Source organism: Loxodonta africana, chromosome 2 (assembly GCF_030014295.1).
Source record: "Loxodonta africana isolate mLoxAfr1 chromosome 2, mLoxAfr1.hap2, whole genome shotgun sequence".
Classification (NCBI taxonomy): domain Eukaryota; kingdom Metazoa; phylum Chordata; class Mammalia; order Proboscidea; family Elephantidae; genus Loxodonta; species Loxodonta africana.
The window spans coordinates 155,782,843-155,809,793 of NC_087343.1; the positions used below are offsets into that span (position 1 = coordinate 155,782,843).

Consider the following 26,951-nt stretch of genomic DNA (forward strand, 5'->3'; position numbering starts at 1 on the left):
GGACGACAGGTAGCAGACCTACTTAAAACAGTATGTAAAATTGTGCTAGGTGCCGAGAAGGAAAATAACAGGCGGCAGAAATTATCTTAAGGATGTTAGACTCTTAGGTCCGCGCAGCCGTGGGCAGGTTTTGAGCAGAAGCGGCCATGAGGGGGGCGGACTCTGGGGGGCGGGAAGACCGCAGACAAGAGTCGCTGGTAATTTTAAGATGTAAATATTTTCCGCCCGACTTGAAGAAGGAGCGTATGCCTAGGGGCGACGTGGTCGCTCAGTGTGCTCGGTGTTCTCCCGGGGCGCACTGGGCTGCATTTTGAGCGCAAGCTCGGTTGCCCAGCAGTGTTGGGCGGGCTGCGGGGAACTGCAGCCCAATCTCCCAGATTTTTTACGTTCGGCACATCTAGATTCTTCCGCCCCCAGAACAGCAGACGCACCATCCGGGCTCGGATTCGGGCCGCAGCAGCGGACAAGGTCTAGCGTGCCTGGAGCCCTTGCACAGCAGCGCTCACCCCCGGGTCTTGTGGTCTGCAACAGCCGGCGGGCGGGAGGGGGCGGAGCTTACTCTGCGGACCTAGGCGGTGGCGTGGGACCCGTCCCTCGACCTAGGCCCCGCCTCCAGACCACAATGATTGGTTCAAGCCCGCGGAAGGGACGGGCGGCCCCGAGCTGCCGGGGGGTCGGGCTGGAGCGGGGGCGCTGATTGGTTCAGCAGGAATTAGGTCATCGCTAGCAGGTTCGAGCGGCCCGGACGCCGGCGGGGCGGCAGAGGCTGCTGTGAGAGGGCGCTCGAGGCTTCTTGAGCAGGAGCAAGCTAAGGAGGCGGGGAGGCGGTGTCCGCACTCGCTCGCCTGCTCGCTCGCTTCCAGGCGCCGCTTCGGGTTCGCTGCTGCTCTCCCTTTTCGCCCACCGCTTAGTGGCGCGCCCCGCAGCAGCCGCCCTTCGACCAGATCCAGGCTCATTTCGGGAGTCTTGCGCGCCCGCCGACACCGCGCGGAGAGCGAGCAGGCGCCACACCTGTGGAGCCGGCGACCGTCGGGGGTGCGGGCCGAACTCCCGCCGCGTGCGTGCTCGGGGCGACAGTCCGCCGGGGCCCCGGGGGAGGCGCGCCCCCGGCTGGGAGCCGCGGGCATCATGGGGCTCCCCGCTCTGGAGTTCAGCGACTGCTGCCTCGACAGCCCGCACTTCCGTGAGACTCTCAGGTCACACGAAGAGGAGCTGGACAAGACCAACAAATTTATCAAGGAGCTCATCAAGGACGGGAAGTCACTAATCAGCGCGCTCAACAGTGAGTGCCCCCGAGCCTGGCGGGGACGGCTGTGCCGGGGCGGGAGGGGTCGTCGGGCGGTGCTCAGTCCTTGTCGCCCGCGCGCCTCCGGGTTTTGTCACCCAGCTGCACTGAGTGACGGGTGTAGATGCTCATAACGAGGCAGGAAGGACACATAAAATGGGCGAGCCAGCAACAATCAGATGAGGAAAGAGACCCGTCGCCCAGCCGTTTGCGTTCTGGGTTGACAGGGAGGTGACCCGAGCACGAGTGGTGCTCTTGGGCGCCGCGGGTGGGTGTGGGCGGCATTCAGGTGTCCCGCAAGTGGGGCTGTAGTGCCTGGCCCGCCGCAGCCTGTCGGGAAGCCTCATCGCGTTCACTGCTCTGGCTCCCTTATGGGAAGAGTTATCACCCCTGGGTGCCTAGCCGTAGGGCTGGAGCGTGCTCTGCCGAGAAGGCGACGCCTCCCCTCGGGAAAGGGCAGGTGTGACTATTTCGATCCCGGTATGCAGCTCCCAGATTGGCGGTTCGAACCCACCACCCGCTGAGCGGGAGAAAGATGTGTCAGTCTGCTTCCATAAAGATTTACAGCCTTGGAAACCCTATGGGGCAGTTCTACTCAGTCCTATAGGGTCGCTGTGAGTGGAATTTGACTTCAGGGAAGTGGGTGGGATGCAGCGCTAGCCTGCTCAAGGCCGCCGGCTTCTCCGAAAGGCAGAGGGCTGCCTACGGAGGGGCTGGGTGAAATGGTTGGTTAGCCCGCGATTCTTTAGAGTATTGGCAGCAGGTCGCCCCCAAATCCAGCATCAGTGCCATTTACGTGTGCAGGTTCTGAATTTTGTGTTTAGCAGAAGGTGATTGGGGTGGGAGTAGAGAATCAGAGTGTTCCTTTACTCTAAACTGTGGGCGAGGGTTTAAAAATAGAATGAACATACCCTGACTCCCTCTCTCGTTCCCTCGTTCTCCTTTTTACCTCTCCCATTATGCTTGAAAACTCAAATGTTGGAGAAGAAATGTCCTCTGTCCGCACCCAGAAAGAAGTTTAAATTCATCTTAAAGATTCTCTAACCTTTCGTAAAACTGCCTTTTTGCTTTTTTTCTTTGTGGTAGGGAAGAAATGAAATTTAAATCCTGTATATGGTTTTCCCTTGACTTGCACAGATGCCAGGGAGGTTCTCCTGGCCAAAGAGAGAGTGGTGCTCTAGGGAATCAGCGCCTTGGATTATGAGAGTGTTTTTGGTTCCTTTTCAGTCTAACCATTTTAAAAATAGTACAATCCATATTATAATTTCCAGAATTAGAAATAATACGAAGGCAGATAGTGGAATTGTCTTTGACTCTTTTACTTTCCTGTCTCTGATGGATTTCTTAATAGGTGCTATATTTCCACTATGAAAGTTTGCATTGGTAGAGTGGGGTCCAAGCTGTGAGAATTGTATGCAGGCCTCCTTAAAGGAGTGCCTGAGGTGTCATTTTGTGAGCCTGTTGCTTCTAAAAATGGAGACAGAGTCGATGGAATCCCAGGGCAGCAAGTGCCAATCTTTTGGGGTGAAATGAGTATAAAACTAATGGGAGTAATGAGGCATCTTAGAGGCAGGGTCTTTGCTGGGAGCTGTGCCTTACCTGAAGCATATGAATAGACTCTTCTTTTGTCAGTGACCAGGGACTCCCTTGACTCAGGGAACACTGGACCCCTGGTTTGGAGCCAGTTAGGGGCTCACTTAGGGGTTGGGCCCAGGAATTTTGATTGAACTCTGAGGCTGCCTTGAATTTGGACCCCTGATCATTGAGCAAAGTTTGGAGTGACTGGGGTGTGCTGGGTAATTGCGCTGGGCACTGAGGATGTCGCAGTGAACATTCTGTTGCCACCATGGCTGCGGAGGTTTACTCCATGCTGGACGCGGCTTCACCTAGGAGTTACCTCATACAAATGAGGAAACTGAGGCTTGAGGATACACTAGCCCAGAGTCACACAGCTCTAGTGGCTGGGCTTAGTTTAGTACTCAATGGTCTCAGCCAGAGATGAAGTTAATACTCTTGCAGAACTCTTGAGCCTGTTCCATCCCATTTACCCTGAATGGAACTCTCTGGACCAGACCTGCTAGAATTTGGACTTGCGTTTTATACTTCAGCCTTGAATCTGGGGAGATTGCATTTGGGTGACTGGCAATTTGCCCAACTACTTTTTTTTTTTTTTAAGAGTGCTTTGGGTAGGAAGAAATATTTCAGTGATGGGGTTCGAGGGCTATTTCAGTTGTCTAATTGACCAGCCCTATAACTTGTGAGGAAGACTGATTGGGAACTAGGTGTAAAAAAAAAAAAAAAGTACTGGTCTCTAAATCTAGCTCTACCACTAAATGTGACCTTGAACAGGTCATGTGACCTTTTAGAGCTTTGGTTTTCTCATCTTTAAAATAGAGTGGAGCTGTTTCCCAGACTTCAGGCATTCACTTATCAACTAGATACTGCTGTGTTGTATACTGCAGTTTTGGTATTTAAGTATTTATTGAAATTATCTTTACCACTACTGTAAATGTAAAACCAGTGTTTTTTTCCAGGACACCTTAAAAATAAATACATAATTAATATAAGTAACGCTGGTTTGGATGATCCTGTAGTCTCTTCCAGCTCTAAAATCTTACGGTTTTACTTCATGACTCATATTTTCAGTTCTCTGAGCTTAGGTTTCCTTCATGCATTAATTCGAGGGCAATAAAACTGGCCTCCAGGGATTGCCAGAGTTCAGCTTGATCGTTGTCATTGCTACTTCCACTTTATGAATAAGGAAACAAAGGACCAGAGAGGTCAGTAACCTGCACAATGTGACACAGCAGTTAAGCGCACTTAACCCTGAAGCAGCTCTGTCCTCTAGGTCAGTGGTTCTCGCAGATGTTTGTCTCTTGACTTCCTTTGAGAATCTGATAAAAGTTATAGACTCTTTCTGCATGGAAATGAACTCAAAACCTTTCTCTGGAGTCCAGATCTCTGACCTGGATACATGGAAGGGTAAGCAATAATTTGGGACATATATTTTAATAAAATCCTGCTTTTGGAGACAGTTCTCATTTAGTGTGGAGTGGAGCCTTTGCGACTCCCAATTACTTGTCTCTGATGCTGATTTGTCCTGGCTTTTTCTGTGGGGGACTTACTCTCCCAGGACACTTTCCTCTGACCTGATTAATCAGTGTCTCAGTCAAGAGACAAGTCTTTTTTTTCTTCCTCTAGAGATGGTAGAGGCTGAAGATGTTCAGACTCATAGAATTAAGAGTTTTAGGATTTCCTGCCTCCCTTGGGCTTGTCAGGTCACTTCATCAGGTTTGCTGATAATAGCATTTCCTGAGGTAGTATAATTCGGTGGTAAGAGAGCAACCAGAGTCAGGTAAGCCTGGGTTAAAATCTTGGTCCTGCCACTTAGTTGTTTTGACTCTGGGCAAGTTACTAAGCCTGAGTTCCCCCACTGTAAAATAGGAATAACCCACACTGACCTTATAGGGTTGCCCCCCCCCCCAAAAAAAAGGCAACCACTTAACTTATTTTTTGTCTTTACAGATTTGCCTATTCTGAACATCAGAAAACAATTTTAATCCTTTTCTGCTAGGTGGTGGTGACCAGATTTAGGCACAAAGTTCTTGATTTGAATTTCAAGTGGAGAAGCTTTGAATCAGTAAGTTTCTCTCCTTCAAAACAGGCGGAGTGCTGAATGATTGAACAATGAATTTCTAAGGGCCCAGAGAAACCCACACGTGCCTTTGTATTTCCAACCCACAAGGGGGAAATGGATTCATTCTAGTTTGTGGTACTTTAATGGATGCAGAAGAGATAACCAAAACAAGAGTAAGTCCAGCTTCTTCCTTCAGTGAGCTTATAGTCAAGTTGGGGCAGGGCATGTGGTGCTAAATAAACCTTACCTTGTGGTTGGTGTCCTGCTGGGTGATGCTTTTTTTTTTTTTAATTTTTTTTGTGCTTTTTAAGTGAAAGTTTACAAATCAAGTCAGTCTCTCACACAAAAACTTATATACACCTTGCTACATACTCCCAATTCCTTTCCCCCTAGTGACACAGCCTGCTTCCTCCCTCCACTTTCTCTTTTCGTGTCCATTTCACTAGCTTCTGACCCCCTCTACACTCTCAGCTCCCCTCCAAACAGGAGATGTCAGCATAGTCTCAAGTGTCCACCTGATCCAAGAAGCTCACTACTCACCAGCATCCCTCTCCATCCCATTGTCCAGTCCAATCCCTGTCTGAAGAGTTGGCTTTGGGAATGGTTGCTGTCCTGGGCCAACAGAAGGTCTGGCGGCCCTGACCACCAGGGTCCTTCTAGTCTCAGTTAGACCATTAAGTCTGGTCTTTTTATGAGAATTTGGGGCCTGCATCCCACTGCTGTCCTGCTCCCTCAGGGATTCTCTGTTGTGTTCCCTGTCAGGGCAGTCATTAGTTGTAGCCAGGCACCCTCTAGTTCTGCTGGTCTCAGGATGATGTAGTCTCTGGTTTATGTGGTACTTTCTGTCTCTTGGGCTCGTAATTACCTTGTGTCCTTGGTATTCTTCATTCTCCTTTGATCCAGGTGGGTTGAGACCAATTGATGCATCTTAGATGGCTGCTTGCTAGTGTTTAAGACCCCAGACACCACTATCCAAGGTGGGATGCAGACTGTTTTCTTAATAGATTTTATTATGCCAGTTGACTTAGATGCCCCTTAAAACCATGGTCCTCAAACCCCCGCCCCTGCTACGCTGGCCTTCGAAGCATTCAGTTTATTCAGGAAACTTCTTTGCTTTTGGTTTAGTCCATTTGTGCTGAGCTCGCCTGTATTGTGTGTTGTCTTTCCCTTCACCTAAAGTAGTTCTTGTCTACTAATTGGTGAATACCCCCTCCCACCTTCCCTCCCTCCCCCCTCTCGTAACCATCAAAGAATATTTTCTTCTCTGTTTAAACTATTTCTTGAGTTCTTACAATAGTGGTCTTATACAATATTTGTCCTTTTGCAACTGATTTCACTCAGCATAATGCCTTCCAGATTCCTACATGTTATGAAATGTTTCACAGATTCATCACTGTTCTTTATTGATGTGTAGTATTCCTCTGTGTGACTATACCATAATTTATCCATTCATCTGTCAATGGGCACCTTGGTTGCTTCCATCTTTTTGCTATTGTTTGTGTAAAAAAAAAAAAAAAGCTCTTATTTTTCTAGGATATATTCTAAGGAGTGAAATTTCTGGATCATATGGTAGTTCTATTTCTAGCTTTTTAAGGAAGTGCCAAATCGATTTCCAAAGTGGTTGTACCATTTTACATTCCCACCTGCAGTGTATAAGTGTTACAATCTCTCCATAACCTCTCCAACATTTATTATTTTGTGTTTTTTGGATTAATGCCAGCCTTGTTGGAGTGAGATGGAATCTCATCGTAGTTTTGATTTGTGTTTCTCTAATGGCTAATGATCGTGAGCATTTCGTCATGTATCTGTTAGCTGCCTAAATGTCTTCTTTGGTGAAGTGGATGATACCTTTTTACAAAATGAAGTGAATATTTGTATTTCTTTAGTTGAGCCTATACTTTTCATGAGACTTTTTAAGAAATGATGTGTCCTTCTCATTCCATTTTTGCGGAATAATTCTGAGATCTCTGTCCGACTCCTGAATCACATCCCCAAAACAACCATAGTGAGTTTTAACAGACTTAAGTAGACAGTATAATAATAATGCCAGCAGGTGATGTTTATGGAGCACTTATCAAGTGCTAGGCCCCATGCTAAAGAGCCTTGGTGGTACAGTGGTTAAGAGCTTGTTTGCTAATTGAAAGGTTGTTAGTTTGAACCCCCTAGCTGCTCCAGGGGGGAAAAATGTAGCAATCTGCTCCCGTAAAGATTACAGCTTTGGAACCCTATGCAGCAGTTCTACCCTATCCTGTTGTTAGGTGCTGTCGAGTTGGTTCCGACTCATAGCGACCCTGTGCACAACAGAATAAAACACTGCCTGGTCCTGAGCCATCCTTACAATCGTTGTTATGTTTGAGCTCATTGCTGCAGCCACTGTGTCAGACCACCTCGTTGAGGGTCTTCCTCTTTTCCGCTGACCCTGTCCTCTGCCAAGCATGATGTCCTTCTCTAGGGACTGATCCCTCCTGACAACATGTCCAAAATATGTATGACGCAGCTTGCCGTCCTAGTTTCTAAGGAGCATTGTGGTTGTACTTCTTTTAAGACGGATTTGTTCGTTCTTTTGGCAGTCCATGGCATATTCAATATTCTTCGCCAACACCACAATTCAAAGGCATCAGTTCTTCTTCGGTCTTCCCTATTCATTGTCCAGCTTTCACATGCATATGATGCAATTGAAAATACCATGGCTTGCGTCAAGCTTGCCTTAGTCTTCAAGGTGACATCTTTGCTCTTCAACACTTTGAAGAGGTCCTCTGCAGCAGGTTTACCCAATGCAGTGCGTCTTTTGATTTCTTGACAGCGTCTTCTATGGCTGTTGATAGTGGATCTAAGTAAAATGAAACCCTTGACAACTTCAGTCTTTTCTCTGTTTATCATGATGTTGCTCATTGGTCCAGTTGTGAGGATTTTTGTTTTCTTTATGTTGAGGTGTAATCCATAGTGAAGGCTGTGGTCTTTGATCTTCATTAGTAAGTGCTTCAAGTCCTCTTCACTTTCTGGAAGCAAGGTGTGTCATCTGCCTAATGCAGGCTGTTAATGAATCGTCCTCCAATCCTGATGTCCCGTTCTTCTTCATATAGTCCAGCTTCTCGTATTATTTGCTCAGCATACAGATTGAATATGTATGGTGGAAGAATACAACCCTGACGCATACCTTTCCTGACTTTAAACCAATCGATATCCCCTTGTTCTGTCTGAACAACTGCCTCTTGATCTATGTAAAGGTTCCTCATGAGCAACAATTAAGTGTTCTGGAATTCCCATTCTTCGCAATGTTATCCATAGTTTGTCATGATCCACACAGTTAAATGCCTTTGCATAGTCAATAAAACACAGGTAAACATCCTTCTGGTATTCTCTGCTTTCAGCCAGGATCCATCTGACATCAGCAATGATATCCCTGGTTCCACGTCCTCTTCTGAAACTGGCCTGAATTTCTAGCAGTTCCCTGTTACTATACTGCTGCAGCCATTTTTGAATGATCTCCCTCACATGTCTGTCAGTTTGTCGTACTGCGGGGGGCTTGTGTATTACTGTGATGCTGGAAGCTATGCCACCGGTATTCAGATATCAGCAGGGTCACCCATGGAGGACAGGTTGTAGCTGAGCTTCCAGACTAAAGCTTCCAGACTAGGACAGACTAGGAAGAAGGACCTGGCAGCCTACTTCTGAAAAGCATTAGCCAGTGAAAACCTTACGAATAGCAGCGGAACCCTATCCTATAGGGTCACTATGAGTCACAATCGACTCCATGACGGCAACGGGTTTGGTTGTTTGGTTTTAGGCCCCATGCTGAGTGATTCCCATACATTGTCTCATTAATTCTTACCACTGTTCTGTGAGGTGAATACTCAAATTTTTCTTAATTTTGTAAGTGGTTAACTTGTCCAAGGCCACACAGCTAGGAAGTTGTGCAACCAAGCTTTGAATCTGGCAATGGACTTCAGTGCCCTCTCTTGAAGGGATAATGTTCAAGACATTGAAATTAGTAGGTTAGTGACTGAGGCATGAGTTTAGAACAGTGTTTGGAAATGGGTACAGGGGATTTTTTTTTTTTTTGAGTGATAGAAATATCCCAGAATTGAATTGTGGTGATGGTTGCATAACTGTATAAACTAAAAAATCATTGAATTTTACATTTAAAACAGGTGAATTTTACTGCACGTAAATTATACCCCAGTAAAGCTGTTAAAAAAACATTGCTCTAAAATATACTGAACTGACACAAGTGGCTACCTTGAAAATAATAGACTTAAATATCTGTTCTCTGTTCAATGCTTTATTACTCAGTTTAAAGAGAATGCCCCAAACCATTGATAATCACTCAGTACTACCCCGCAAAGAGATCTGTTAACTGTGCAAGGCTAAGAGATAAAAAAAAAAAAATTTTTTTTAGTCACCCTCTTTTGTCCTTCTGGCCTATAATGGGACTGTGATGGAGATAGAAACACAAAACTTCAGAGAGTAATACAAAATCTTAGCTATTCTTTGCTACCCAGAAACCAAAACCCGTTGTTGTTGAGTTGATTCTGACTCATAGCGACCCTATAGGACAGAGTAAGACTGCCCCTCCCCCCATAGGGTTTCCAAGGAGCACCTGGTGAATTCGAACTGCCGATCTTTTGGTTAGCAGCCATAGCTCTTAATTGCTAGCCACCAGGGTTTCCCTTTGCTACCCAGGGCTCTGGGGAAAAAACAAAAAACTGAAATGGCCTTAATCTCATACCTGTTGCATGTTTCTCCTTTCTAGGATCTAACTCTATGAAGAATTTGCATCTTCACTGCTAGCATCTTTATGGATGTATGTCTGTTCAGAACTTTTTAGGGGGCAATATTTTATAGCTTGGATTTTTTTTCTCTTTGCCCTGCAAAACTTGTGATGATTAAGGGAACGATAGTACATTTCTCCATTGGCCTGCATTTGGGGCCTTTTTGCTTTCATTTGCTTCAACCTCATTTGCATTTGACAGATCCATTTTAGGAGCCCAGGGCTTAGGAAGATGGTTCCTGTGAGGCTGTGGTTCAGGTTTTTGCTCTGGGTAGGCCACTCAGCATCCCGCTGGGTAGAGGCCCTAGGCTGGACTTCCTGATTCTGGCCAGTGTCAGCTAATGATCACAAACCCCATGAGTTGACAAAATGAGAATGACCAGTATGGAACCATTATCACCACTGAGCTATTCGGAAGGCAACTCATGGAGGCAACTTTGTAATCCTGTCAAAGCCATCACATTTAACAAAATCAGCGAAGGCTAATTTTGGCAGGAGTCTTTGGCAAGAAGGCCAATATGAAAGCTAACAGTTAGAGTGGATTATCTAGGTTTAAATTTCTGACTGATCCTAGATTTAATTTTTTAAAATGATAACCCAGTGCATTTCATATTGCATATGTTGCCCTCAAAGGAAGGCTTTGATTCAACAAATGTGGAGCCCCTGAGCAGAGGTAATGGCACAGAAGTCATGAGGTGGGAGAGTGCATCGTGTATTTGAGACCAGTAGGGAAGCCAGTGTGGCTGAAGTGAATGATGGGCATTGGATGGGGAGACATCCCAGGGGCCAGCCAGTTCGTAGAGGTTCTGAGTCCCAGAAAGGACTTTGGATTTCATTTGTAGTGTGAGGGCATTAACTGGAGGCCAAGAGCAGGGGAGTGACATAGCCTACTTTGAAAGGGATTACGGGGCAGCTCTGTGGAGAATAGATGGAACATGGCAAGAGTGGAGGCAGGGAGACTTGTTAGGAGGCTGCTGTAATGGCACCTTGGACTAGAGTGACAACATAGGAGGTGGGATCAGATTCTAGATGTATTTGGAAGTAGAACCTATAGGATTTGCCGCTTAGTTGGATGTGGGGTGTGGGAGAAGAGAAAGAAGTCAAGAATGATTGAGATGTTTTAGGCCTGCTCAGTAATGTGAATGAAGATCTTATTTACTGAGATAGAAGCTTGGGAAGGATTAGGTTTGGGAGGAAAATCAAGGGTATGAATGAATGGTCTGATCTTATAGTGCAAAGACAAAAAAGTGCACAAATAGCTTATGAGTACATTCTCATAAAAGAATCAAAGAATATAGAAGTCTACAGAATAGGGTCGCCATGAGTCAGAAGCAACTCGATGGAAAACAAAAAAGAAAGAAAGAAAAGAAAACCTGGAGGTACCCACTCTCAGCAGTTTGTTATGCTGTTTTTCAGTCCTTTTTTCTGTGCATATTTGCTTTTTCATAAACGGGATTATACTATATCAATTATTCTGTGTTTTGCTTTTTCAGTGAATACTGTGTCTCAGAGATGTTCCATGTCAGTACATGTACATAGTGCATTCTTTCTAATGACGGCAGAGTGTTCTTGTAGACATACTGTTTTATTTGCCTAGCCTCCTACTGAAGGATATTTGGATTGTTTCGGATTTTCCCTGTTAGAGAAAATGCTATGGTGATCATCATATACACCGACCCTTGTGTGCGTACCAGTGTTTCCATGGGATGGTGTCCGTGATGTGGGATTGTTGCCGACCTCCAGTTTTTACAAGCTCTTTGACATCTTTAGGTCCTTTGCCTTCTGGTAGCCAGTTGATATTTTTCTGATGCTCCATTGAGTATGTTAGGTTATGTTTCAGAAGCTTTTCCTTTTGCTTAAATTGGAATTATCCTGAACCGGCCCTTCTGTTAGGCACCGATACTGATTCAGAAAGGACCAGGGCATAGGAAGAAATCTGGAGACTGTGTGTATGTGAGAGAGAGACAGAGATTGAGGAAAGAGAGAGAGAGAGCAATTAATTGGCTGTGTCCTAGTTACCCTTGGACTGTCAGATATCTTTTCAGGTAAGAGGGGGATGGGATGAGCTTTGTCCTCATCTCCCAGGCTATTTGAAGCCCAAGTTGGAGAGATCAGAAAGGAGGTCACGTTTGTTAGAGCGGGAACAACAGCATTAGTGACCAGAGGTATGTTTACAAATTAGAGTCACTAGGGCCTATACATTTTCATAGACACCCAGAGTGGAGAAAGAGAGGAAATAGTAAGGAAAACAGCTTGGCAGTGTGGGCCCGAAGCTGTCATGGCGTGTTTACGTCTGGCTTGGCTCACCTTGGTTGGAAGGCATAGCATCCTGCAGAGGGTGAGCTTGAAGACCGGGCAGTTGTCTGCTGTATTTAGAAAGAGGAGATTCCTGGGGCTGGGGTGTTGTGCGGGTATGTGTGTGCATTTTCTTTGCCAGATGGACAAAAGTTTGAGGGATTTGGGAATTCTGGACCAAACCTTGTTAGCTAGCTGGCCTCTCTAGGCCAAACCAGTAGGCTACGGTCTGAATCCTGCTGCTGCCACACAGGAAAAGCCAAAACAAACTCTATTTTACATGGTTTGTAAAGACTCCACAGGTGAATTTCAAAACTCATCTGACTTGCTATCAGATCTACTGTCAAGTTTGCTCCAGCATAATTTGAACACTTGGAAAATACTAACTGGCTCTCCAGTGAGACTTCAGATAAATCATCAGGCAGATTGAGTTGAACTTGAGGCTGTTTCTATGCCAAGGACACTGTCAAGCAGATAGGCCCAAAACCTTAACGCATTCCTCATTGAATATCTCATTATTGCACTTGGGGGTCAGAAGTAGCAAGTGAATATTAGTCGAGCAGATAAAATAGAATAAACGCATTTTTTACTTTAATTCATACCTATGTTTTTTTCTTAAAAAGTTTAACTAAATAGGTAATACCTATGAATTATATACAATTCAAAAGGGAAGAAAGGAATGTAAGTGTCCCTGTAGTTCCTGTCTCCCGATACTCTGTTCTGCTACCGGAAGCAACATCTTACCAGTTTCTTGTATATCTTTCAGATAGTCTGTGCATATGCCGGCAAATAGGTGTGCGTATGTATATAGTGCTGTCGCTGCTATTGAGTCAATTCTGACTCAGGGAGACCTTACGTATAACAGAATGAAATGTTGCCGGGTCTTGCACCATCTTTATGATCTTTGATATATTTGTGTCCATCGTTGTGGCTATTGTGTAGTGCCTTCCAACCCAGGGGGCTCCTCTTCCAGCACTATACTGACAATGTTCTGTTGTGATCCAGAGGTTTTTATCGGCGAGTTTTCAGAAGTAGATTGCCAGGCCCTTCTTCGGAGCCCGTCTTAGTCTTGAACCTCTGCTGAAACCCGTCCATCATGGATTACCCTGCAGATATTTGAAATACCAGTGATATAGCTTCTAGCATCGTAGCAACATGCATGCCACCACATGAGAAACTGATGGGTGGTAGATCTATATATATGTGTATCTTTTTTGTTTTTTTGGGGGGCAGCATACCAATGCAGTGTTTTGCACCTTGTTTTAATATATTTTAGTTACTATGATACATTGGTACATAGAGAGCTAACTCATTTTTAACATTTGCGTTGTATCCTATTGTATGGTTATAACATAGCTTATCTAACCAATCGCTTAGTCATAGATGTCTAGATGGTTTCTAGCCTTTTGCAGTTACCAGTAATGCTGCTGGCAACATGCTGGCACCTCTCTCCTGGTACGATGAATGAGTAGGTCTGCAGGGCAAATTCCTAGAAATGGAACTAGTAGGCCAAAGGGTATGTCTATTTTTCATTTTAATAAATATTTCAGAGGAGTGTTTCTGAAAAGTTATGACTGAGCTGAATTTTTTAAATCATGATTTTAGAGTAGGAAGGAAACTTACTATTTAGGGAAACCTTGCAGTGGCCTCTGTCATAAAACCATACTTAGAATTTTCTGCATTTCCTCCTCCCAGCTGGTGTGTATCATTAATTCTGGGATTAAAACCACAACAAAAATCATCCCCTGAAATGAGACACAGCTGTACCTAGGAATCATTTGCATGTAAGACCCCAGAGAACTTGTCTGCATTCCTAGTGGCTGTGCTGTGGTGTGTTTATCTTTGGGCAGTATATGCATTATTCAGGAAATTTGGCAGGACTTAAAGGAGGGCAGTCTCCTACCTTTGGTGGCTGGAGACCATGACTTTGGGTCAGTAGGCACACCTTATCTCTCAGTAAAGGCTCTTTGTCTCTCTCTGGGCTTCCTGTGGCAGTGCATTCATGGAGACTGGTGAGGGAGCGAGGCATTTTGTCTGATAATCTTTCTTCTGGCCTCCTCTCTTGCAGAGCTTAGCACTAACCCCTAATGGAGGATAGGATCATGCCACACCCCCTCTGTGGCCTAAGGTCCCTGAATGATGTAAATGGTTTGTCCTCCTAAAGTTTGGCAGTTTGAACCACCTGGTGGCAGTACAGAAGAAAGGCCTGGTGATCTCCTGTAAAGATTGTAGCCATGAAAACCCAGTGCAGCAGTTCTGCTCTGTAACATATGGGGGGTGTCATGAGTTGGAATCACTTCAACGACAACTTTTTTTTTATGGACAGCTTCTGTGGTGTGGAAGATTCTTGAGTGGTGGGGTTACCGTGATGGGGCAGGCACGGTCCCTGACTTGTAGGTGCTCACCGTCTTGAGAGGAGGCCGGGGAAGCACAGAGAATACGATGGGATGATTGCTAGCCATTTAAAAGGGTCTCTGGAGGAGGGAGCAGAGAACTTTGGGAAAGGTGGGTAAAAGCCCAGTGAGATAGTGTTCCAACTATCAGTCATTTACATATCATCTCCATTATTTTTGCCTCACCTTTCTTACTATTTATTTACTTTAAAAAGTCTATTCATTAAAAAATACATTCATTTCAAAATGGAACTGTATAGCATTCTGAAATGACAGGCTTGTTGTGGTTAATGATATATTTTTCATAAAATATCTTAAAATATATCCATAACCATTAAATTAGAAAGTATTTGTTGATGTGTCACCTAAAATAGTCCCATGTTCCACCAGTGGTTTGAGATTCACTCTCTGCTTAATACTACCCTAAGGCCAAAGTATGAGAGAGAGTGGATACCGTCCCACTACTGGGCCTGAAGGGAAGGGATGCGGTTTTCAGAGTAGGAGCAGGTGTCTGGTGTAGGTGGCCATGTCCCAGGGAGTACATAAAGTGTGTGACAAAAAGTACAGTTGGCTGAATCTGCCTTACCCAGTGGTCAGTGTCTTACTGTCTTAGGGCTGCCATAACAAAATACTACAAAGTAGGTGGCTTTAAAGAACAGAAATTCATTTTCTCAGAGTTCTTGAAGCTAGAAGTCCAAATCAGGGTATTGGCTGTGTCAGTTCCCTCTGAAGGTTCTGAGAGAGAAACTGTTCCATGGCTCTCTCCTAGCTTCTAGTGGCCACTGACATTCCTTGGTTTCTTTGTTGCCTGTAGGTGGATCCTCACATGGTGTCTTTGCCTTATGTGTGACTCTATTTCCATGTACCTAGGAATCAGGAATCCCACTCAGAAGGAATTAGGATTAGGACCCACCCTACTCCAGTATGACTTCATTAATTTAACAGAGAGCATCTGCAAAGGAGAACCCTATTTCCCCAAACAAGGTCATATTCGCCGGTGTAGGGGTCCGGACTTAGGCATATTTTTTGGGGGGACACAAGTCAATCCATAAGAGTCAGAAATGTAAATCATTATTTGAATATTCAAACAAACACTGACAAATATGGAGTAGAATGTGAGATTCCATGGCATTGGAGAACATGTAACCAACCAGTGGCCGTCTGGTCGATTCACACTCATGGTAACCCCGTGTGTGTCAGAGTAGAACTGTGCTCCATAGGGTTTTCAGTGGCTGATTTTTTTGTAGATCACTAGGCCTTTCTTTGGAGGTGTCTCTGGGTGGGCTCTAACCTCCAACCTTTCAGTTAGCAGCCGAGAGCATTAACTGTCTGCACCACCCAGGGACTCTGGAGAAGGTGTAGTCAGTGGCATTTAATGATTGAGGAGGGGATGAGGACAGAGGAGAGTGAGGAGTTAGCATGCCTCCTGAGTTTCTATCTCAGGTTTGGGAGGGATGGCTGAGCTGTGTACCCCAAGGGGAAGAACTGTGGTGTGTGATGGGGAATACGGAGGTAAGTAAGGTTTGTCCTTGTTGAGTTGTTCCTAGGGGACATCAAGGTGGAGACACACAGATGGTGGGAAGTACAGGTCTGGAGCTCTCTGGAGAGATAGGAACTGGAGGTGTAGGGATGGGACTCACCAGATAGTATTTAAGATCCTTAGGGTAAACAAATCCATAAGGGCAAGACCTGGGCTGTGGTTCTGAACCTTAGCTGCCCAATGGAATCATCTGAGAGCTTTAAAAACTATGGGTGCTTGCAACTTACGCCCCCAGAGATTCAAATGTAATTTGTCTGGATTGCAGCCTGAGCATGGGGATTGTTAAAAACTCCCCGGGTGATTTAGTATGCAGCAAAGGTTGAGAAGCACTGGCATGGAGTGCGAGAAGAGAGTAGAGGGTGAAATTGTGGGGCGTATCAACATTCACTAGGTGAGCAGAAGGGGATTGGAGAGAGTGTTGAACTGACGAAGAGGTCAAGTCATGTTTCATCCTGGCCAGTTGGGGTCAGAACTTATCCCCCAAAGCTTTTGGATTTGACCTTTGGAAGTGAAGCTGGAGAAAGCAGCAAAAGTGCAAGCATGGATTATAAATGTCCACCTTATAAAATTATTGTGAATAATAAAAAAACCCAAAAAACCAAACCCAGTGCCGTCGAGTCAATTCTGACTCATGGCGACCCTATAGGACAGCGTAGAACTGCCCCATAGAGTTTCCAAGGAGCACCTGGAGGATTCGAACTGCCGACCTTTTGGTTAGCAGCTATAGCAGCACTTAACCACTATGCTACCAGGGTTTCTGAATAGATGAGGTAATTGTAGGCGTAGCACTTAGCAGTATACTCAGGCAGATGTTAAGTGCCCTATAATTGGTACCTGCTGTTACTGTCATTGCTAGGTTGTCCTTGTTGTAAGATGTTGTTGTTAGTTGCCATTGAGTTGACTCTGACACATGGTTGTCCCATCTACAACAGAATGAAACATTGCCTAGTTGTGCACCATCTTCATGACTGTTGGTATGCTTTAGTTCACTTTGTGCTTGTGGCCACTGTGTATTTGGAATGGCCCTCCGACCTAGGGGGCTCATCTTCCAGTGCTCTATTGCTAATGTTCTGCCGTGATCCATAGGGTTTTCATTGGCCAGTTTTTGGAAGTTGATCATCAGGCCCTTCTTCCTAGTCTGTCTTAGTCTGGAAGCTCTGCTGAAACCTTTCCACCATGGGTGACCCTCTGGTATTTTAAGTACTATCGGCATAGCTTCCAGCATCACAGCAAAACACAAACCACCACAGTATGACAAACTGACAGTTGGTGGTATTGTAAGTGATTATTAAAAGTGATGTACTTATGAATTCCCTTAATTACAAAATCCCAGGTTCCGCCCATGGAGATTCTAATGCATGAACTCTGGGACAGGGCTTGGGTTACCTATGCTTCCACAGGGCCCCCAGGTGATTTGCATGGAGGTGGCCCTCGGGCCATACATTAAGTCTGAGTAGACCAGAAGAGATTCCACATAAACCTTGTCCTCGGATCCTTTGCCCCATGGCGCGTAATGTCCACAGCTGGGCCTCATGTTGGTGCATTTTCAGGTGTCTGGAAGTTGTCTGCATTACTGCAGCTCAAGGAATGATGGGGAATGTTTCAGAAACGTAAAAGTTCTACTGACTCAGAACATCTCAGCCAGTGTGACTTGAAGCTTGGGGTCCAGTTTCCTGGGAGTGAGGCCTGCGAGCCAGGACCCTTCTGTGGCATTGGGGCAGGAGCTACTAAAAGGAAACTTTCTGTTCCTCGGCAGTCACAGGGCAAACATTTTCCCACAGTGAGTCTTGAATGCTCTTGTCAGGGTTAAAGTCATTTGGGGTCAGAGCCTGTAATTATGTTGCACATTTTTTTTTCTTTAAAAACATTCAGGAAGCATAATGAGTGGGCTGGGCTGTTGCGCAGCGGGAGGGACCCAATGTTTGGGGGGAGTAGGGGAGAGACTGGCTGATGGCTCTGGATATGAGGTGCCCCAAACCCAGGGAGACCTGATCTGCTCCTTCTGCAAGGAGGTACCCTCGGGCAGCTCACTTCTGGCAGACACTGGGTGCTTATCTTTGTTCTGATCTCAGCACCCTGAGGAGGGCTGGGTGACAGAGCAGACCACAGCTGCTGCCGCGTAGTCCCCAGGGTGTCGCTACCACCAGGCGACCGGTGCTGCTTTTCCCCTGCAGTTTGCTTCTTAAAAAATTCTGTAGGTTGCTTTTCCCAAGAAGGGGTTTTTGCTTTTTGTGTCTGACTGGTACATTGAGGTGTTTGACACAAACCCTACTCTGGGGTGCTTTTCCAGCAGATAATCAGGCCCTACCACTCCCTCTGTGGACAATGTGGCTTTGTTGGGGTGGGAGGCCAGTGGAGGCAGTGGGGAAGGAAGCTTTGGCCTGTGCAGGTCTCGGCTCAGCTCGGCTGCTCCCACCTTGTCTGCGTCTGCTGGCCAGGCCTTTGGGACTGCAAACAGCTTTGCTGGCTGCGCTGTCCAAGCCGTGTGACGGAAGCTGCCTGCTGAATGTGCAAGGTCAGCATGCTACCATGTTGCCAGCTTCGTTTAGAGCAACAAGATGATTCTCTTTCTGGGAAGAAATCCTATTTCCTCTTTACATAGCCAGCATGCTTGTAATCAGTTCCACAGCAGGGAGATGCTGCTCCATGGTATAGAAAATTGGAGTAAAACTGATAACTTATGGCCTCAGTGTCTTTTGGGATTTAACTTTGGCTTGTTGCTCATCTCCTCTCTTTTCTGGCCAAAATAACTTCACACCATACTGCAATGCAAAGACAATGCAATTGGGCTTGGGGTTTTGTGCTTGGAGCAGCACATAATTCATGCATGAAGATGAACACCAGCTGAAGATAACTTAAAACTTGCTTGTAGATTTGGGCCATGTTTTCATAAGTCTAATTTCTGAATGTTGAGGTCTGATCCCTCTCCTTCACCCCCAAACTTTTTTTTTTTTTTCTGGAGGAAGTGAGTCTTTTTATTTATTTGCATTAAAAAATACTTAATTGTGTTTTTGGTGAATTTTTATACAGAAAATTGGGTTCCCATTTGACAGTTTCTGTACAGATTGTTCACTGACATTACACCTGCACCTCACTTACTAACTTGTTATCTAGCTTTTCACATTTATGAAAGTAGTAAAAAAATCTATTGACTATTTTACGTTTTAACGATGTACATCAGGCAGTAACAAATGCCGAGGTGCGAGGAAAGAGTAACTGGCTGTGATGGTTAAGGTTATATGTCAGCTTGGCTGGGCCATGATTCTCAGTGGTTTGGCACTTAGGTAATGATAACATTTGGCAGTTACGTAATGATGTAGTCATCCTCCATTTTTGCATAATGACAATTTTCACATAACGACCTGTCCTTTGGAACTTGTGGGCATGAGGAGTGGGTGTAGTTACATTTTTCACAGTGTGTCATCATTCTCCTTAATTGTGTTCTGGTCATTCTGTTTTGAAGGCACCCAGCAACATCAACAGTTTCCCAGCCCCCTTATCTTCTTATCTTTGGTTTAGAGTAATTGTTGACCTTTTGGTCTCATATATATGTTTTTTTAGCAGAGCATCATACTTATGGATAATATTCTTTATTTTGTGTGCTGCTCTGTTATTTTGCTAAAAGATGATAGTCTTAGGCTGGGTTCTCTAGACAAGCAAAACCAGTAAAGCATATAAATATATATAGAGAGATTTATATCAAGGAAACAGCTCATGCGATTGTAGGGATTGGATGGTTCCAAGTTCTTGGATTAGGATAGAGGCCTTTCCCAATTCACAGAGCCGCGGAAGCTGGTGAACCCAAGATGAGCAGGTCAGAGGTCAGGGCTCCCGCTTACAGGCTGTGAAGGTTGAGGAATCCCCAAGGTTGGCAGGCAAGACTGCAAGGTTTCTTCTGATTCATGTAGTTGCAGGGGCAGGTGAACCCAAGATCAGCAGGTTGGGAGCAGGACTCTTGCTCATAGGCCATGAAGATCGACGAATTCCAAGATGGACAGGTAAGCTGCTAGCTCAAGTGCCAAGAACCAGAGGTCAGATAAGAGACAGCTGCTGAATCCAGAACAAGCCAACAACCTTTGCAAGGTGAGCAGGAAGGAAATAGGTGGCAGAAGGCTGAGAGATGAAGGCCGATGGGATGGTGAGCCGCCACAAGCCCCACCCCTGCTGGTACCGCTCAGAAGATTCCATCCTGGGGGTAATCATATATCGAATTTCAACAGGGAAGTGATCACAACATTATACAACTGCCAAAACACTGAGAATCCATGGCCCAGCCAAGGTGACACACAATCTTAATTATCACAGACCACCCCTTGTCAGCTTGGCATCTGTACACATCTCCTCAAACCATACATAATCTCTGAATAAAGATAATTGTGAAGTTATACTTGCGCCTAGCATAATACATCTGACACATGTAAACCAAAAATGCACTAGCCCCATTTACTTCTTATGTTTTATGAGTGAAGAAAACAAAAATAACTGATGCACACATACAAAGGAGAAATAGTCATAACAATTACAGTCCTCGTTTCTGCAACTGGTCACGTGGCTGTAACTGGTATTTGAACTTACCGTCTTCCACTACCCGTTCTGTATTCCCTTTGCCCTCAGCAAACACTGAGAGTGGTCCTAGAGAAACGAAATTGTAAGGGTGAGTGTTCTAAATTGGTTCTCAAGTCTGGTGTCTTAAATGGAGTGTAATGGATTGAATTGTGACCCCTCAAAATATATGTCAACTTTGTTAGCCCATGTGTGGTTTCCTCCATTTTGTGATTTTCCTATGTGTTATAAATCATAATCTCTGCCTGTGGGTAAAGAGGATTAGGGTGTGATAGAACATTCTTGCTCAGGCCACATCCCTGATCCAATGTAAGGGGAGTTTCCCTGGGGTGTGGCCTGAACCACCTTTTATGTCTTAGGCCTTAGAAGTTCTTCCTTAGGTTTTTTTTTAGCCATCACCCCTCAATTCTTCCATCCCCCCAGCCCTTAGGAAAGGGAAGCAAGGAGAGAGTTGGGAACCTCATACCACAAAGAAGGCAGTGCTGGGAGCAGAGTGCATCCTTTGCACCTGTGGTTCCTGTGCTGAGATGCTTCCAGACCAAGGGAGGATGGATGACAAGGACTTCCTCCAGAGCCGACAGAGAAAGAAAGCCTTCCTCTGGAGCAGACAACCTGAATTTGGACTTGTAATCTACTAGACTATGAGAGAATAAATTTCTCTTTGTCAAAGCTATCCACTTGTGGTATTTCTGTTATAGCAGCACTAGATGACTAAGACAGTGATCTCGGGATAAGTTGGTTCAAGGTTTAAAGAATATCTCAAGGTAATAAATAGTCTCAGAGAATCCACTAGTCTCAACTGGTCGAGCAAGTCTGGATTTTTTAAGAATTTGAATTTGTTCTGCATTTTTCTCCCCTTCTATCAGGTTTCATCTATTGTGACCCTGATCAGAACGGTTGGTAGTGGTAGCTGGGCACCGTCTGGTTCTTTTGGTCTCAGGGTAGATGAGGCTGTGGCTCGTGTAGGCCGATAGCCTTGTTGATTAATTTCTTCTCTGAGACTTTGGCTTCTTTCTTTTTCTTTTGCTCCTGACCAGTAGTGACCAGTAGTTGTATCTTAGATGGCTGCTCACAAGCTTTTAAGACCCCAGATGCTACAGAAGTGAATCTTTTTAAGAAAAAAAGATTGAAGAGTTTCAGTGGTTATCTTAAATGAGAAACTTGTGAAATGTTAGGCAGGAGAAGGATGATTCATGTCTCTTAATGTGATACCTCAATCAGCCATATTACTAAGCTCCCTAAATGTGCTAGCATGGGGCTCAGCAATGGTGGGTGGAGGCCTTAGAAGTTCTTCCTTAGGATTTGTTTTTAGCCATCACCCCTCAATTCTTCCATCCCCCCAGCCCTAGACAACTACTTCCTTTAACCCATGGCTAAAAATGTGGTACTCTCCTGTTGCTTCATCCATTGGTCTTATTAAGTCACATATCCTTTTCCTTCAGTCTATCCAAACAATTTGCAACTCCCCAGAATGTGGTGATGTCAATCCAGGATGTTTAGACCTGGCACATAGTTTTTCTCTGTTCTTGCTCTTCATCCTCTGGCAGATTTGCTAGTGCAACAGGACTAAATTCACACTTACATCTGAGAGTGTGTGTGTAGGCCTCTGGATCAGCCCTTCTTTTGTCAGATCTCTCCCTTGCTTTATAGAGACCAGTTTCCTGGTTGAGAGTGGGAAGGAAGAGCCCAAGGTCCAGTAGGTAGATGCATTATTTTGAGCAGAAGAGAGAAACATTTGTTTATACAGAGGATAATATTTTCAGTAATATTCTGATTTGCATAGTACATGTAGAGGGTTTCAGCTTAGTAATCCTTTTGTGAACTATTGGTAAACAATTGTTTGTTACATGCCTAAGTTGGAATGGCTTGGGGGTATACAAAGTCTTGATGTGGAAGACCTTCTTCCCTGTAATGGACCTTGTGTTCTAGGAAATCCCAGCCCAAAGGTACATAGCATGTTCTCTACCACATGTGTGTTTTTTCTTTCTCTATCTTCTTTTTTTTTTCCCTTCTCTCATTCTTTCACTGTGTCTGCCCATGCCCCACCCCATGGCCATCTTTCTTGCGTTTGCAAAGTGCCAAAAGGGTGACTGACCCTGACATCTTGAGTATGGCAAAAACAAGGCCTTTTGTAAATGGGAGTGACTTGAAACTGCCAGAGTTGTAGGAATCTAGCTAATCCTAGATTTGAGGTAACAGTGAATCTGTCAAACCGGGAAGAAGTCTCAGCTGTGAGTGGTGCCATGTTGGTAAACAACCCTGTCTGGGCCCCATTTCCTGTCACACTTCCTGTGTTATGTTGCAGAGGTGAAAGGACATGCTCAGCACCAGAGTGGGTCTAGAAAGTCTGACTTACTGGTTAGTTGCTCTGAGCAGGAGCATTTTGGCACTGATTTTCTGCTTCTCTAATGGGACCTAATGCAAGGCTCAAATTTCCCGTTTTTGTCATGGGGGTGGGATTGTTAAAACTATCTTAACAAAATAAGTCAGTGATTTATATTTTAAGAAGAAAAATTTAGGGACATTGAATGAGAGCATGCTATCTGGGTTAGTTGAACAGCTTCAGACATATACTTAAAATGCCAACTAGTGACCTAGAAACCTATTTGGGATAGGTCAGGAAACTGGTATTGAGATCTGGATCTTTGCAGGCACTCCATCTAGAATCTCCAGGTAGAATATATTTTGGACATGTTTAAAATGAGACCTGGATAAGATGCGTACATCTCCTCCCTTGAGCTGCCAACCTCACAAATTACAAAGCGACCAAAACCAGACCACCAGGATAACCCTTCTGCCTTAGTGTGAGGTATATATTCTGCAATCTTTCTCTTCACATAGGCTATTCAATTAAAAAAAAAAAAAATTAAGCAGTCCAAAAACAAGTCGTATTTTTTTTTTTCCTGATTATATGGGTAATACATGTTCATTGGAGAAAATTTAGAAAATGCAGATGAACAAAAGAAGAATGCAAATTATGGCAGTGGTACTGATTAAGATGTTCATTTTGGTTTTATAACCCTTACCACTTAATAGATCATGATCCTCTTTCCATATCATTAAGTGCTTTCTAAGATCGTTTTTAGTGCCTACATAATATTCCAAGTATGCCGTGTCAAGATTTATCGAGTGAACAGTCTATTTTTTGGACAGTTAGGTTGTTTCTCTCTTTTTGCTTCTTCTCATGATTATATCCAATCCACGATGAATGTACTTATATACATGCCATCATTATCTTCCTAGGATAAATTTATACAGGCCGCTGTTCTGCTCTTATGTTTCTTTTCATATCTTTAAGATTCAGTTCTCATCTCTCGGCTTATTCCCCACCCCACCTTTTCTTTTGCTGTTGTTTGAGCAGAATCTCGGGTACAAAGGTAAGATAACTTTTCAGAGTACCATGAAATGATGAGTCCTGTATGTTGAAAGCGTGGTGTTAAATTTATTTGAACCATGAAAATAGTAATAGAATATCTACCTCCATTTAGGTGTTTACTGTGTGCTAGACTCTTTTGTTTAGTGTTTTACAAACTTATTTCATTTAACCCTTCCAGCTTTATGAGGTACAGTATATACTGCTATCCCCATTTATAAACTAGAAAGCTAAGGCAGAAAGAGATTAAGTGACTCACACAACTGAAAAGTATTGGAACCAGGATTTGAACCTTGGTCTAAGCAAACCTTTTGCTCTTAGCCAGTAGCTGTACTGCTGACTGTGTAACCTGGGCCAACCCCTTACAACTTCTCTGCCCTCATTTATAAAATAGGGGTAATAGTGCTCACCTGAGAGCCTTGTAAGAGTTAAAAGGGATAGTGTGTGTAAAATACCTGGTTGGTAGCACCTTGGTAGGTGCTAAATAAATAGTAACAAGTATTGTTGTAATGACTAATTATTTTCACCTTCTGTAAGATGTTAATAATATAAAAAAAATTTTTTTTGAATGTTTTATAGTGGTCTGGGTGAAAGTTTACAGAGTGAGTTTCTCATTCAACAATTTATATACGTTTTGTTTCATGACATTAGTTGCAATCCCCTTAATGTGATAGCACTCTGTCCACTTCCTCTCTAAGTTCCCCATTTCCATTTGCCCAGCTTTCCTGCCTTCTGAACTTTGTTTTGGGGCAAATTCTTCTGCTTTGGTCTCATTTGGTTGATTGTTCTGAGGAGCAGGTTCCTCACAGGTATTGTTTACTTTATAGGCCTGACTGTTGTTTGGCTGAAAGGTGATCTCTCAGAGTAGGTTCAATTCCAGGTTAGAAGGGTGTCTGAGGGCGTAATCTTGTCGGTTCCACCAGTCTCTATCAGACCAGTAAGTCTGGTCTTTTTTATAAATTTGATTTTGTTCTACATTTTTTTCCTTTCTGTCCAGGATCTTCTACTGTGATCCCAATCAGAGCAGCCGGTAGTAGTAGCCGGGTACCATCTAGTTCTTCTGGTCTCAGGCTAGTGAAGGCTGTGGCTCATGTGGTCCTTTGGACTTCTTGTTTCTTTGAAACTCTAATTTTCTTCACTCTTCTTTGCTGTGGACGGGAAGAGACCAATATTCGTATCTAAGATAGCTGCTTGCAAGCTTTTAAGACCTCAGTTACTACTCACCAAAGTAGGATGTAGAACATTGTCTTTATGGATTATGTTATGCCAATGGACCTATATGTTCCCCAAGACTATGGTCCTACGCCTTCAAGCCCAGTGACTCAGTCCCTCAAGGTATTTGATTATGGCTAAGAAGCTTTCATAACTGTGTTCCCTGTGTGTTCTACTATATACATGTTATATATTTGCAGCACATACAAATACATATGTAGAAATATTCTCTGCCAAACCAGCATATGCTTGTGGGTTTATAGCCATATGCCATCCCCCACCTGTTCAACTTCCATATCTATCTATCTACCTCAAGTTATTGTTTGTTTGTTATTACTGTAATTGCAGGATTGTGTATGCGGTAGTATTTACCATCGTTGCCTTTTATTCTTGCTTATCTCTCAGTGTCTTCCTTTGCCTTGGTCATGTTGTGCTAACTTCTCCCGTATTGTGTATTATCTTTCCCTTCACCCAAGTTAATACATTTCTACTATCTAGTTATTGATTTTCCCTCCCTCCCTCTCCCATCCCTCGTAACCATCAAGTAATGTTTCTTTCTGTGTGTAAACCTTTTCTTGACTTTTTATAATAGTGGTCTCATACTATATTTGTCCTTTTGTGATTGACTTATTTCACTCAACATAATGTCCTCCAGGTGCATCCATGTTGTGAGATGTTTCACGAATTCACCATTGTTCTTTAACATTGTGTAGTATTCCATCATGTGTATATACCAGTTTCTTTATCCATTCATCCAGTGATGGGCACTGAGGTTGTTTTCATAGTTTTGCTGTTGTGAATAATGCTGTAATGAACATGGGTGTGCATATGCCTATTCATGTCATGGCTTTTATTTCTCTAGTAGGGGGATTGCTGAATCATGTGATATTTCTAACTTTTTGAGGAAGTGCCATACCGTTCTCTACAGTGATTATATCATTTTACATTCCTACCAGCAGTATGTAAGAGTTCCAGTTTCCCCACACCCTCACCAGCATTTGCTGTTGTCTGTTTTTATGATCATTACCATTATTGTTGGGGTGAGGTGATATCTCACTGTTGTTTTGATTTTCATCTCTAATGGCTAATGATTGCAAGCTGTCTTCATGTATTTGTTGGCTGCCTTAATGTCTTCTTTGGTGAAGTGTCTGTTCATGTCCTTTGCCCATTTTTTAACTGGATTGTTTGTCTTTTGTCAAGGTGTTGAAGTTTTCTATAAATTTTAGAGGTTAGTCCCTTGTCAGATATGTCATTGCCAAAATTTTTTTCCCAGTGTGTAGGTTCTCATTTTACTCTTTTGGCGAAGTCTTTTGATATGCATAAGTGTTTAATTTTTAGGAGATCCCAGTTACCTAGTTTATCTTCTGCTGTTTGTGCATTTTTAGTTATGTTTGATAGTATATATATGCTATAAATTAGGGTTACCCCTAGGTTCACCCCTATTTTTCTTCCATGATCTTTGTAGTTTTAGGGTTTACATTTAGGTCTTTGATTCATATTGAGTTAGTTTTTCTGTGTGGTGTGAGGTATGAATCCTGCTTCATTTTTCTGTAAATGAATATCCAGTTTTGCCAGTACAATCTGTTAAAGAGACTGTCTCTTCCCCATTTAATGGATTTTTGCCCTTTGTTGAAGATCGGCTGTCCATAGGTGGATGGATTTACTTCTAGGTTCTCAATTCTGTTCCGTTGGTCTATGTGTCTGTCGTTGCACCAGTACCAGGCTATCTGGACTACCTTGGCTGTATAGTAGGTTCCAAGATCAGAAAGTATGAGACCACCTACTTTGTTCTTCTTCAGTAGTACTTTGTTTATCTGGGGCCTCATTCCTTTCCATATAAAGTTAATGATGAGTTTTTCCATCTTGTAAAAGAATGTTGGTG

The 26,951-nt window shown here is 44.0% G+C and overlaps 1 protein-coding gene across 18 annotated transcripts in view; it reads left to right on the forward strand.

Annotated features, from left to right (window-relative positions):
- Nucleotides 1-754: 754 nt before the first annotated feature.
- The window catches only part of ARHGAP26 (Rho GTPase activating protein 26), a 544,325-nt gene continuing 518,128 nt past the window's right edge, over nt 755-26,951 (forward strand). For 7 of the 18 annotated variants that reach the window (XR_002786201.2, XM_023550209.2, XM_003404575.4 and 4 more), the window contains exon 1: nt 758-1,282. Coding sequence is in view for 15 of the 18 variants with exons in the window: in XM_023550209.2 (XP_023405977.1) it covers nt 1,129-1,282 (154 nt within the window). In the remaining 3 variants the exon portion in view is untranslated. Of the gene's footprint in view, nt 1,283-4,859; nt 4,926-5,084; nt 5,096-26,951 lie in introns of those variants that run through there. The other 11 variants (XM_023550175.2, XM_064277617.1, XM_064277625.1 and 8 more) reach the window with 6 other exon arrangements.